Source organism: Staurois parvus, unplaced genomic scaffold, assembly GCF_062004578.1.
Source record: "Staurois parvus isolate SC_StPar_1 unplaced genomic scaffold, SC_StPar_1.0 ptg000267l, whole genome shotgun sequence".
NCBI lineage: Eukaryota > Metazoa > Chordata > Amphibia > Anura > Ranidae > Staurois > Staurois parvus.
Window position 1 is genome coordinate 401,786 of NW_028318063.1, and position 14,264 is coordinate 416,049.

General features: G+C 35.9%; 1 protein-coding gene across 1 annotated transcript; it reads right to left on the reverse strand.

Moving 5' to 3' along the window:
* Positions 1-3,472: 3,472 nt before the first annotated feature.
* Positions 3,473-4,399, reverse strand: LOC149459225 (olfactory receptor 6N2-like). The gene has a single exon (XM_089681415.1). The coding sequence runs from the start codon at positions 4,397-4,399 to the stop codon at positions 3,473-3,475; it is 927 nt and encodes a 308-aa protein (XP_089537541.1).
* Positions 4,400-14,264: the final 9,865 nt, after the last annotated feature.

Here is a 14,264-nt window from a genome sequence, read left to right on the forward strand (position 1 = left end):
TCAGTTCTAGCATAAAACTAAATTTTTTACCACTGCTCCTTCCTACCTTTTCTAACCCTTTACCACTGCTCCTTCCTACCTTTTCTAACCTTTTACCACTGCCCCTTCCTACCGTTTCTAACCTTTGCTGACAGTTTTTTTCCCTTTTATCTGGTAAAGTCAACAATGCTCACCTAAGTCCCCTATCCAGGTCCTTTGCCACCATTGGTTCCAGTGTGTGGGACCACTAATCCAGCTTTATGACGGCACCCCAAGACTACCAGTCCCCTACCATCCCCCCTGTGATGACATCAGTCCTCTTCTCTTTTCTGTGAGAACCCCGCCGGCGGCAACCCAATACAAAGTTTGCACGTCATGCAGGAAGAAGGACCCCAAGCAGGATAAACAGAAGAGGAGAAGACTCTGAGCTGAAGTGTCATGTGACAAATGCTTAAGGTAAGTAAAAATGGGCATTTAGCCAAGATTTTTTAAACACATTAGATAGATGGTGGTGGGAGGATAAATAAGAAGAATACCAGTTGAGATTTCATACAGATATGATACATCAATGATATTACAGTGAAAATAAGAAATATGAGTCAATTTGCACAGTCCTTCTGTACGCCTATAAAGTCACAACAGTGATCTGTGAGGTATAATAGATACAACAAGCCTATTTTTTTTAACTTGTCATATTTATCCTGATAAGTGAGCACTCATCTTTTAGCTTCCATTATAATATCTACAGCACTTTTCCATACAAGTACCTTTCCTTTTTCCATAGATGAGAGATAAGACACTTTGCAGCATTTAGTAAGCAGTGGTTGTTGGACATTGGGGTGTGGTGATATTTTCTTTATGTAGGGTGTAATTGTTTTCCAGAATCCCTAAATCTTTAGACCACAATATGTACATGAAAGAACTTGCATGTGTGCACCGATGCAGCAGATCTGGGAATAACATGGTGGCCAATTTGTGGGAGGGTTTCTATCACCTGGATATGAATTTGTACCAAGAGTGTTAAATTTTAATGCTAATGTTAGAGATATGAGTCATGGTAAGAATTTTACATTTTTCATTATGGAGGGGAGTTTGCAGTGTAACTCCTTTTCCCTTTCCTTCAAAAAGTAGGGATCCTGAGTGAAATGAAGATCAAACAGTTATTTGTACAGCAAGATGAAGAGGTCAAATACCGTAAGGGTGTCTGTTGGTCTCAAGGAGAATAAATAGCCGCAAATAGCAACACCATACCTTACATACATGATTTCTTCAAATGCAAACCAGACATAGCCCCCAAAGAAAAAAGGGAACATAGGTGGGATGATAGGTATAACGTGCTGGTAAAAAGACCTCTATGTGCAGAGAGAAGCCATGGGGCATGGGCCAGGTTGGGTCTGGCCATAAATATCTCTAAGGTGACCTAGATTTTGTCTTTTATTTTGTGATGCCAGTTGAAAATACTGACCAGGACCATTACTTAATTATATAAGTATATATCTAGAAAGCCCAAGCCTCTTGTTGTTTTGGTCCTCCTGAGAATGGAATAGACTATTCATGGTTTCGTATTTGCCAAAATATAATCGCTGATAATTTTCTGAATACAGGCAAAAAAGGCCATTGGTAGTTCTATAGCAACTGTATGCAAGAAGTAGGTGACCTGGGAGAGGACAATCATTTTGATTACATTTATACTTCCTAGCCAATGCCATGCACCTAACTTTCTCTTGAGAGGGGACAGTAAATTGTCATAATTTTCCATACAAAGGGGAGTTGTTATATCATGAGTCATGGGACTGAGATACATGGCCAAATCTATTGAGTTCTGCCATGATATTAGGAAAGGTCATAATACTGAGCTTTCCGTTTTAAATAAATTAAATGCATTCCATGTGCATCAAAGAAAAATGTGTGCAAAGAGTTGCAGTTTGTTTTCTTCAGAAAACAGCCATGGCCTGAGTAGAAATGTCTGTCCCATGCCAGCATGCTGTAGAGAAGGAACCTTGCTCTCTGTATGGAAGCTGCAATCTCTCTACTGAGGCAATTCAGCTGAAAGCATGAGTATAAGGCTGGCCATACATACACTATATAATTTTCTGTCCAATTTCCTTTAGATTTACCTTCAACTATGTAGTGCAAGGGCCTGCCTAATTGGATACAATTGAAAGTGTTATTTAGGTTTGACCCCATATTAAATGGTTTTTGGTAAATCTTATGCAAAATTCTCAAGAACATTATATAATGTATTGTAAACAAGGAGTGCAGTGCTAAATTCAAACGAAAGTGAACCAGTAAAATATATAAATGACAAACTAAATTCAAAAGTTCATAAAAGTTCATAAATTGATAGTGGTAATGTAGGATTCCAACCTCAGTGATAATCAAATGCTTGTGCTTGGAAGGTATAGTAAAAATGCGCACTCGCTGGATTTGCATAGAATATGCGCATATAAATATATTCAATATGGTCCACTTTAGGGAACGGGCTATGCCAGGCGTATGGTAAACTTCCTTCAGGGTTTTAAACAGCACAGTAGAATCTCTTGGGCTGGGTAAGTGGTCAGCTCATCCAGAGGTCCCCTTTTAGGATGAATGGGTCTGCAGCCTGTGTTACAGGGATTCCCTCCTCTGGGTGCTTGAATGGGCCAGGCTCACAAGAAGGCTCTTTATTCCTGTTCCAGTGAAAAATTCACATTCCTGGTCACCCTGAGTGTGAAGATGTGCGGGACAGTCCAGCATTTTTCACTGGAACGGGAATAAAGAGCCTTCTTGTGAGCCTGGCCCATTCAAGCACCCAGAGGAGGGAATCCCTGTAACACAGGCTGCAGACCCATCTATCCTTAAAGGGGATCTCTGGATGAGCTGGCCACTTACCCAGCCCAAGAGATTCTTCCGTGCTGTTTAACACCCTGAAGGAAGTTTACCACACGCCTGTCATATCCCGTTCCCTACAGTGGACCATGTTGAATATATTTATATGTGCATATTCAATGCGCATCCGGTGGGTGCGCATTTTTACCATACCTTCAAAGCACGAGCACTTGAATATCGCTGCGGTTGGGATCCTACATTACCACTATCAATTTATGAACTTGTACGAACTTTTGAATTTAATTTGTCATTTATATATTTTATTGGTTCACCTTTGTTTGAATTTAGTGCTGCACTCCTTGTTTACAATTTGACAGAGGTTTTTTCTGGTTACCTTAGTGCAATAGCTGCTTCATCGGGAGTGCTCACTTTGTTTTATCTTATACTTAATATATAATGTATGGCCAGCCTAATTGATTGCAGAGCTCTGGCTCAGCAGGGGAAATGCCAGACCTCTGCAGAGACACCACTGTTTCCACGCAGAGAGCAAGGGTCTTTTTCTGCAGCATGCTGGAAGGAGAAAGGCTTTTCTACTCTGACAGCTGTCATAAGCATGACTTTGCTCACAATTTGTTTTGATTTATTTAGAGTTTAAATAGGTGATTTCAACTAAATCAGATGGGCTCTAAAATATTTCTAATAACTTCTTCTTCAGTAAATTTCTAATTTCTTGATTCCTTAGGCTATAAATAACTGGATTGAACATTGGTGTTAAAACTGAGTAAATCACAGCCAGTATGCGGTCATAGTTTACAGTGTGAGTTTTGATCGGTCTAGCATACATAAAACAGGCACTACCAAAGAAAAGAAGGACCACTGTTAGATGAGCTCCACATGTAGAAAATGCTTTTTTTCTGCCTTCTGATGTCTTTATTTTTAACACAGTGGATATTATTTTAATATAGGATAGAATGATGCAGGTGAAAGCAAAGAAGAGAAGAAAGGAATTGATGGTAAAGTTAACTCTAATATTGAGTGAAAAATCTGAACAGGCCAAGTTCATCACTGGATTGAAGTCACAGAAGATATGTTCAACTCTGTTTGAGCCACAGAATATAAGACGAGACAACAGGATAATTTGTGTTAAAGGTCCTAGGAAGCCAACAACCCAACAGCAAGCTGCCAGCTCAAAACAAGATATGATAGTCATTATGGATGGGTACCTTAAAGGGTTGCATATGGCCATATATCGGTCAAAGGCCATTGCTGTTAGAAGATACGTTTCTGTGGCACCTAGGACATGAAAAAAGTACATTTGCAACAAACACCCAACATAAGGGATTATCTTAACATTCAGCAAAATTAACAACATTTTCGGTATTGTAACAGTGGTATACCAGATTTCCAAAAAGGAAAGTTCAGCAACAAACAGATAAAGAGGAACATGAAGCTTGTGATTATTAAGGATGAGGGTAATTATTGTGATATTACCACTGAGGGTGAATATGTAGGCGATACTTAGGAAAATAAATAACAAGGCCTCATATCCACCAAGATCAGGAAAGCCTACAATAATAAACTGAGTGACAAGAGATTGATTGGAAAACTCCATATGTGGTTGAGTAAATTACAAATAGCTCGATGGTGATTTTAAAAAGATGTCCTGAAAAGAAGACAAAAACAATATTTCCTTAGGTTACATGAAGAATGTGTCATTTATTTCCTCTCTAGCAGTTTTATTAATAAAACCCTGTAATTTTGCTTTGTGGCACTGCAAGATGAAGGACCATGATCAGTAGAAAGCTTTTGGGAAAAACCTGATTGGGTAGTGTATTGGACTTACCTTTTAAATTAGTCCTGTCTCTCCCTATTGCTTTAGGACAATGTTTGCAACACTATTGTTTCCCCACACCCCACTCTATGAGAAACCTTAAACTGGCAAAAGCGTCTCGCTCCCTGCCAGCTTAAATGAATGGATTTGTTTATCAAGAAACTTTTTTGTTGCACTTAGGCAGACCATAGATTATCAGATTTTCTTCCACCACGAAATGCCTCCCACAGCACTATTGTGTGGTAGGTGGAAGTAATTGTATGTAAAAAAAATCTGACATGCTGTATGAAAGGCGATAGACGTATCAACTTGGGTACAATCAGCCTACACATACATGATTCGAAATTTGGCTGGTCCCTACTGAACCAGCTGAGTTTTGATCCATGTCTGGCCAGCTTTAAGGTACACTGGCAAGATAACATAACATCATGTCCTCATTTTACCTTCTCTTACCTTCAGTGTATCAATGCGTTTTCTTTACTATACAGCTCATTGATAAAGAACTCCATTCATAAAATGTTTATGCGAAGTGAAATAGACCCAGTATGTTCATGCCCAGCTTACACTAATCTGCTGAATGCTGAAATCTAGTTTTTAATTTAGACGCTATGGTTAACTACTGTTATTCTTACAGATAAGAGCAGAGCCAACACTAGCACAGGTACCTAGAAAGTGTGTGCAAATTAGACCACTGCTTTTACTTTGATTGCAGGGGCTGGTGTTTGCTACTTGACTAACCTGAATTCTGGGGAGCTTCTTTTTTTATGCGCTAATGGTAAATGAACAGCACTTTTCACTGTCATTACTTCCTGTTTTGCTTCTAAGCATACAACAATGGTATATTATTATTATTATTATTATTATACAGGATTTATATGGCGACAACAGTTTTCTCAGTACTTTACAATATAACGGGAGACAATACAGCAACAATACAGTTCAATACAAGAGGGTTAGCTCCTTGGAGCTTACAATCTAGGAGGGAGAGGCTAGTGGTACAAAAGGTAGTAAGTATGGGGGATGGACTGGTAGTAGGAGTAGAAGATTCCATTATTAGCTGAGGTATATATTGTTTATGATTATTAAGGTCCCCCCCCCCCCACCATGTTTTACATTTGTATACATTTAAAAAACAAAATGTCTTTTCTTTGATCGGCAGGATCCTGGGGTGTCATAAATAAAATGTGTGGCTCATTTAGGTATGACTATTGGCTTACTTTCATCTGGAAGCTAATCTCAGAGAGTTTACTAGTGGTCCTGGTAGTAATCCAAAAAGCATGGCTCTGTTGCGATCTATTTAAGCTTCAGCACCAGCTATATAGCTCTGAAACAAAGAAAAAACGAAAATATTTTTAAATATTTTCTACACTGTTCTATTGGCTTTAATTTTAAACACTAACCCTCTCCTCGTTTCCATTACATAGAGAAGAAGAGTGTTGTAGTTCACAAAAGATAGCTGTGAAAGCTGATTTCATTGTTTAGGATGACACTCCACTGCACAAGAAGTTAGAAAAAGAAAACCAACATAGCCACCACATCTGAGGACTATTACACTGCAAAATATTAACTTTTTAATTTTGGTTTTAGATATACTTTAACTGTGATACCTACGTCCCAACGTTAAAAAGTTTCACCAAACCCAAAAACAAAAATTTTATAAATTGCAGTTTACTGGTTTTGGTGGTGGTGGTGGCTTCTTTTTCAAGCATCTTTCCTTTATTTTCACCAGATTATGAAAATAATACACATCCTGTCCTGGGTGACAATGCTCACTTACTATACTGTAACAATGGAGGAGCAGTGTTGTCACTCTAGGCTGGTGTCTTGGTTGGCATTACAAACAACCCCCCTTCCTTATTTTCTTTATATATAAAGTGCTGCTTTGTAGTTCACAAAAGATAGTTGAGAAAGCTGATAACATTCTTTTAAATCTCAGTTCGGTTCACAAAAATTTACATGGAGACACATTTTTTGATGGGATAAGCAGTCAATTTTCTGAACTTGCAAATAATTACCTGGCCTGAAAAAAAGAAAATGAATGCAGCAGACCCACCGAAGGTCTGGTAAACTGAAATATATATTTTTTTTGGTTTTGGGTTCATATCCATTTTAACCACTTGCCGTCCGCCTGCTGTTGATAAAGGGCAGGGCGGTGGCAGTCCAGGGGCAGGTTGCCGTTCATAAACGGCACCCACCTTTTCTAGCTGTGTGCGCTCCCTGAGAGCGCGCAGCACCACGATCTGGTGCCTGCTGTGTCCTCCGGACACAGTGAAACACCGATCGTCGGACGGGACCTCTGTACGAGGTCCCAATCATGTGATCACTGATTGGCGAATCAGTGATCACATGCAAAGTAGTAAGCAAGATGTCACTTGTGACATCATTGCTTACTACGTGTGAAATCTGTGAATGATCACAGAGGTCACATGGTACAAGGCTATTCACAACAGCCTTGCACCATGTGACAAGCTGTGACCAATCACGGCTCACTCAGTACTTCTCAATGACTGCAAGAATGCAGACAGAGAGAAAGAGAAATGATTGCTTTTACATCCTATATGGGTGTAAAAGCAATCAGTGTAAAAAAAAAAAAAAAAATCTTCATCACCTCCCACAAGTAGTACAGTGTCACCATGGTGATACTGTACTGCTAGGGTGACAGTATGTAAAAAAATAAATAAATAAAAAATAATATAAAAAAATAAAATAAAAATGAAAAAAAAATGTTTAAAAATTATAATTTTTGGTTATAAACTAATTTGGATTTTTTTTTTACTAAAAAAATAACGGAATAAATTTTGGCCAAGATTTATGATGAAATATTATTTATTTGCAAAATTTTATTTAAAAAAACACTTTTTTCAAAATTTTTGGACTTTTTCATTTACATAGTAAAAAAAATTAAAATCCCAGCGGTGAATAATACCACCAAAATAAAGCTTTATCTGTCTCAAAAAAATGGTAAAAAATTCATATGGGTACAGTATTGCATGACCGCGCAATTGTCATTCAAAGTGTGATAGCTGAAAATTGCCCTGGACAGGAAGGGGGTGAAAGTGTCCGGACAGGAAGTGGTTAACATAACTTACCTTCTAACAAACAGCATTTGCTCCTGTGTGGGGGTAATCAGTTATTAGAACTCTCATCAATAAATAACTTTATAATACTCAAAATTTAAAAGCATAAGAATGTTTATTCTAGCTTGTATTGTTTAATTTAGAGTATTATCTAAGGTTTATATTTTTGTAAACAAAAAAATGTTGGGGTCAGCTACATAGCAAGACTGTTAAAACATATTATGGTCAGTACCACCCACTTGTTTTGTGGTCCACAACACCCTGTTATCGGACGAACACTACATAACTGCAAGTAAAACAATATTGCCAACTATGATAAATCTAAAAAGGACTTGGGCTCAGAAACTGGATGCGTTTATAGAAGTAATAGAATATGAATTTCAACAACTGTTTAGGATGGATATAGTTGGGAAGACCCAAGAGACCGAAGATTGAATATCCTGTAAAATGCTCCCGAATGAGCCTCAGAACTTTTGTCCTAGGAAGACCCTAAAAACTTGTCTTTTCAAAGACTTATGCTACAAATCTAATTGACCAGACTTGAATAAATTTTATATATTGTTTTTAGTCCCTGCTTCAGAAGAATATTGTGTCTTGTGTTACTTAGTTAATGCTAAATGCATTGCATTTCTCTTTTATACTACATATTTTACATTGCATGATAGTAGTTAGATTTAGCTTATTGGATGTTGAAGCCATGTGCTTCCACTTTGAACGATACCTGAAGGCAAATTCCTACATAAACCCATGCTCCCTAATGTGCATAAAATACTGTTGAATGCAAAGTTATCCAGCCTGCGTTATGATAGAAACAAGTAAATTGCATATATTTTGAAATGGATGGGTTTGCCCACATAAAGGTTTTTTTACTAAATGTAAATATTCTTTTCACTTTTCAAGGGAAGTTGCATTTTCTAAGGAAATTTCAGCCAGAGCTTAATGAATGTGTTGAAATGTCACTTTGCAAAGAAAACCTAATCAAGTTCATGTAAACAACAGCATTTTACCTGCACATGATTGGATGGTGGATGTCGGCAGAGCTTCACCTTATTACCTATGCTCTGGGGAAAATTCCCCTTACAAAGTGAGCAGTTTATTTTCCTCAGCCCCACAGTCTACAATTATTCTCCTCTCACTAAACAGGTTTAGTTTGATGAACCAGTAGAATGCTACTCCTAAATTGAATGTATATTATATCCAAAACCTTTTTTTTTGTCTGTCTATGTACCATTAGAGAAATTCCCTACCAATAGGAATAATTCAGTGAAACTCCCCCAATGCAAGAGGAATTCCCCTCTCAGACAGTTCTCGATGGAACAAGAACCTCCATTGGAAGATTTATCTTCACTTCTTTTTCTGGGGAACAACTCCAAAATTTTGGATTTCCGCTGATTTTTTTTTACATAAACATGACACAGAGTATGAGTCTAGGTGATCTTATGAATGGAACCTAAAAGTTATTTATACTTACCAAACACCTTCTGCTGTGTTTAAAGCAAATGGTCTGTTTGCATGTCCTTAAAAGACACATAAAAGGGACTGACTCTGAAACTGAGGCTGGCCAAACATTATACAATTTTCTTGAGACTTTTGGTTTAGATTTACCAAAGACCATATAATAGGAGGTCAAACCTAACAACACTTTCAATTGTGTCCAATTAGGCAGGCTCTTGGACTACATAGTTGAAATAAATGTAAAGGAAATTAGGCAGAAAATTGTATAGTGTATGGCTAGCCTAAGCACCACCTCTGTTGGCATTAGGTTACCCTTGGCAGCACAACATTGTATCTTAAGTCCTTTGCCCAGCTTGTCCTGAGGTTGTTTGCCCATCATTCATAAGAAATCCAATGTTATTAGCTTCCCTGTAAAGGCTGAATATATGTTACTCTTTCTGGCCTAAAAGAGCTAGGACATTTTTTTCAATGTTGTGACATAAACCCAGCCAGGCCCTTCCTTAGTAAAGACAGTGAGGTGGAGAGACGCTGCAAGTATCTTGAATTACTTAGAACTGTGAAAACGTGTCTAGCATAGCGGGTAAAAACCTTTCCCAGTTTCAGTGAGTTCTCGGCAAGACTCAGTACAAAGTATACTCTAAGACCATAATGTGGGACAATTATAAATGGTAAAGGCGGAGGTCTTTTTAATGTTTCCTTAGAAAGCTCAATGTTAAATTAGATACAGATTTTTATTATTGAAGCTTTGATATAAACTAGAATATTTATTTTCCAGAAAGTAATTTATATTTGGGCAGATGAAGATTGCAAAGCCAACCAACAACAAAGAGGACTGGATTAATGCATAAGATCATTAGCACATTGACCAGTAGGACCCCTGGGTTTTTTACTGCTCAAACCTGGCCAGTATTGCAGTATGCTTCCTGGGGGAAGGATCATATGGACATCCCATGTAATCATTTATTCAAACACACAACTCTGAACCTGGGACAGGAATATATACTTTTGTGAACTCTGATGCAAGATATCTTTAACACTCAATCAAGGATGCAATTTTCTGAGGCCTAACTGATAGTATGTTCCAAGACTAGAGAAGAAGCCCTGGTATGAAAGATTCAGAAAGAATGGTTGTGTGTTAGCCTAGAGAGGACCCCTGTCTTCTCTGGCCATCTCCATCTATCTTGGTTACCTTATCCCGTATCTCCCCGTTACCTCTTTCTCATTTCCCTATATGTAACTATAATGCATGTATGTCAATTTGTAAATAGACCCAACCCTTGTTTTAAGAGTTAGTGGTCCTTCTTTAGAAGCAAGGCACCCCAAACAGAGAACATTTTACACCTAGAAAGGGTATTATTACCCTGTGAGCACCTCTCTTTGGTGAATATCCATTCCATTGGAAGACTGTTCAACGCTCCATTTGTTTAGGTTGCAAATGTTTTAATTTGCTGACATTCAAAGTTATATTCTGCATCAGGTTAATGCATCTGAACAATTACTTAAGATTCCAAATAATTACATAATGCTTGTTTTTCCATAATACCCATATGGAAGAAAAATATATTTGAAATATATTTTTAAAATATTCTTCCCAAATATATTGACATATATTTGAAATACTACAATTTTGGGCATATTTTATATATATATATATATATATATATATATATATATATATACACCCACACATACACATACACATACACCCACACACACATACAGACATACATATACATATATACACACCTACTGCATGTTGAAATGCATTTTTTATATATTACAAAATATATGAAAAATATTTTTTAAAATATATTCTTTTCAGATTTTTTTTAACATATAAAAAAGTCCTTTTAACATATATTTTTACATATATTTGTAAATGCATTCCAAAAATGTAGATTTGTATTTTTAACCACTTCCATACAAGGCACTTTTACCCCATTCCTGCCCATGCCAATTTTCAGGTTTCAACGCTCTCACACTTTGAATGACAATTGCGCAGTCATACAACATTGTACACAAACTAAAATTTTATCATTTTCTTCACACAACTAGAGCTTTCTTTTGATGGAATTTTATCACCACTGGGGTTTTTATTGTTTGCTAAATTAACAAAAGAAGACCGAAAATTTTGAAACAAAATAACACGTTTTTCTTTGTTTCTGTTAAAAGTTTGCAAATAAATAATTGTTCTTCGTAAATTTAGGCCAAGATGTATTCTGCTACATTTATTTGGTGAAAATAACCCAAATTAGTATTTATTATTTAGTCTGTAGGAAATTTATAGAGTTCACAAACTATGGTATAGATCTGACTATTGATCAGTCTTGAAGTACTGACGGCCAATCTAATTTCTTGAGGTCCAAGAATGTCAGAACAGTACAGATATCTCCCAAATTACCCCTTTTTGCAAAGTAGACAGTCCAACATATTTCATAACAGGCATGGTGAGTTTTTTGAAGTTGTAATTTTTTTGTCATAATTTTTCAGAAAATGAAAAAAGAAAAAAAATTATTTTCACAATTTTTTTTTTTACATACTGTCACCAGTTCAGTACAGCGTCATCATATAACTGGCATGGCGGTGATCAGGGACACTGATTGGTGACAGAATGAAAAAAAAAAATTGATACTTTTTTTTTTTTTACTATTTTTAATTGGTATTTTTTCTCTTTTTTTATGATTTCACTATGACCAAAGTAGTATAATGTTACCATAGTAACGTCCACCCGGAGGGACGAGCTGTTTGAAATACTACAATTTTGGCCATATTCAATATATATATATATATATATATATATGTTGAAATGCATTTGTAATACAAAATATATAAAAAATATTTTTAAAAACACATTTTCAAATTGCCGCCCGGCCTATGATGACGGCCGGGCGGCAATTTGAAAATGTGTTTTTAAAAATATTTTTTATATATTTTGTATTACAAATGCATTTCAACATATATATATATATATATATAAATATTGAATATGGCCAAAATTGTAGTATTTCAAATATATGTCAGTATATTTGGGAAGAATATTTTAAAAATATATTTCAAATATATTTTTCTTCCATGTTGGTAACTTTGCTTGTTTTATGGAATATTGTTTTGAGGGAAATAAATTCTGATCGCCATTCCACCTCTATTGAACTAAGTATAAAAAAAAGTTAACCTCTGTTTTAAACGACTAGAAAGAGTGAGGCTCCGAATAACTGGATATAATTTAAATGGTTTATTTAGGCATCTACTCACACTACACAGTCCGTAAAATGTGCTGGTCTGAATTATAACACTTAGATCTTAAACATGCTATTAACATAGAAATGATCTATTATCACAAAATATGACAGCATAGGTTTAATGAAGATGGAATACATCTGAAATCTGTAAGATAGGAGGAAAACCAAAAAGAAAAATTAAAAATCTGAAAAAAAGAGAATATTTATGATATAGTGAAACGGATATTTTAAAATAAATAATATTAATACAATTAGATAAATAATAATCATTTAAATATAATACACTAGTATTTATATGCTGTGCTGAAAAAAAACTTTCACAAGACATATTTTGCCATCATTATCTAAATTGAGTTTTAAGGATAAAAATTATATAATTATTCATTTAATCCTGATTTTGTTTTATTTTGCATTAGTATGTTTCCATGACAAATCACATTTATTCTTACCGTTATTGATGATCTAGCTTAAAGCAGCCTTCAGTGTAATTGTTTCATAAATATTTCACATAATGGAAACTACAATCAAGGCGGAATAATATTTTTGTTCTTCAATACTTATATTTAGTGATTAAGATAAAGAATTTCAATACATCTGTTAAAATGGCACAAAAACATTTACTAAATGCAAAAGATGGGTTTTTTTAAGGTTTACTTGAAACAGACTAGATAATCTTTACTGATCTTTACAGCAAACACAGAAAGAAAGTAATAAACATACATATGAATGTATACATATATATATATCAGTAGCAATATTCACATGAGATGTGCAATTATTTGCAACAAATGAGTGAACCTTTTAAACATTTTAATTATTGGTACACCACTTGAGGCCATTTCCCAAGATACCTGATATAGTCTAACTGCAGTCTCAATTATAATAAAAGAAAAAAAATTGTCAGAGATGGGAAACTAAATGAAAATTAAAGTATAACTAATGTCCAAATTTTCTTTTTTGGTTTTAAACAGAATGGAGAGAGATTAGAACACTGTCTGTGCCAGTTAGGGAGATTTACCCTCTCTATTTGTCTTGTTTACCATTATCACCGAAAGTGGAATTAAAAGAATCCCAAATTTTGGGCTGTCCCCAGAACACGAATACTATTTCCGGGGACACTGGTGACAACCAGAGATTTCTTCATATTGGAGGGATTTTCTCTCACTTCCTATTTTGGCTATGGCACAGAGAGTGAAGGAACATTTTCCAATGTGACACAGATTTAATTAAAAAAAAAAAAAGGTTACAGAGGTTATAACCCTCCCTTACTCGATCCAAAATTAAACAAAAAAGTTCTGCCTTTAATTCTACTTTAGTTAATTATATATCAACTCACAAATAACTAACTTGGAAGAACTATACCAGCTGCTACTATGTTTCCGCAGATGTAAAACCTATAAACAAAAAAGATTTTTGTTTTTTATATTTATAATTTTTATCATTTAATAGTGTGTGCAAACATAAATGTAATTATGAAAAACAGTGCTTCTACAGGTTTGAATATTACTATAAATAATGAATGAATGAATAATAAAACACTATTTAAAGTGATTCTAAAAGCTTTTTTTTTTTAATAACAAACTTGTCTATACTTACCTGCTGGGTGTTATCGTTTTGCACAGAGCAGCCCGGATCCTCCTCTTCTTAGGTCCCCTGCTGGCGCTGTTGGCCCCTCCGTCCTGCTGGCTGCCTCCCCCCAGCAAGCAGCTTGCTATGGGGGAACCCGCTGCTCCATGTGTACATTCACACATGGAGCTTCGTTTCGGCCCTGCTCCCCCTCTCTTCTCATTGGCTCATTGACTGTGATTGACAGGCGTGGGAGCAAATGGCTCCCGCTTCTGTCTCAGCCAATGAGGAGAGGGAGTCCTGGGATAG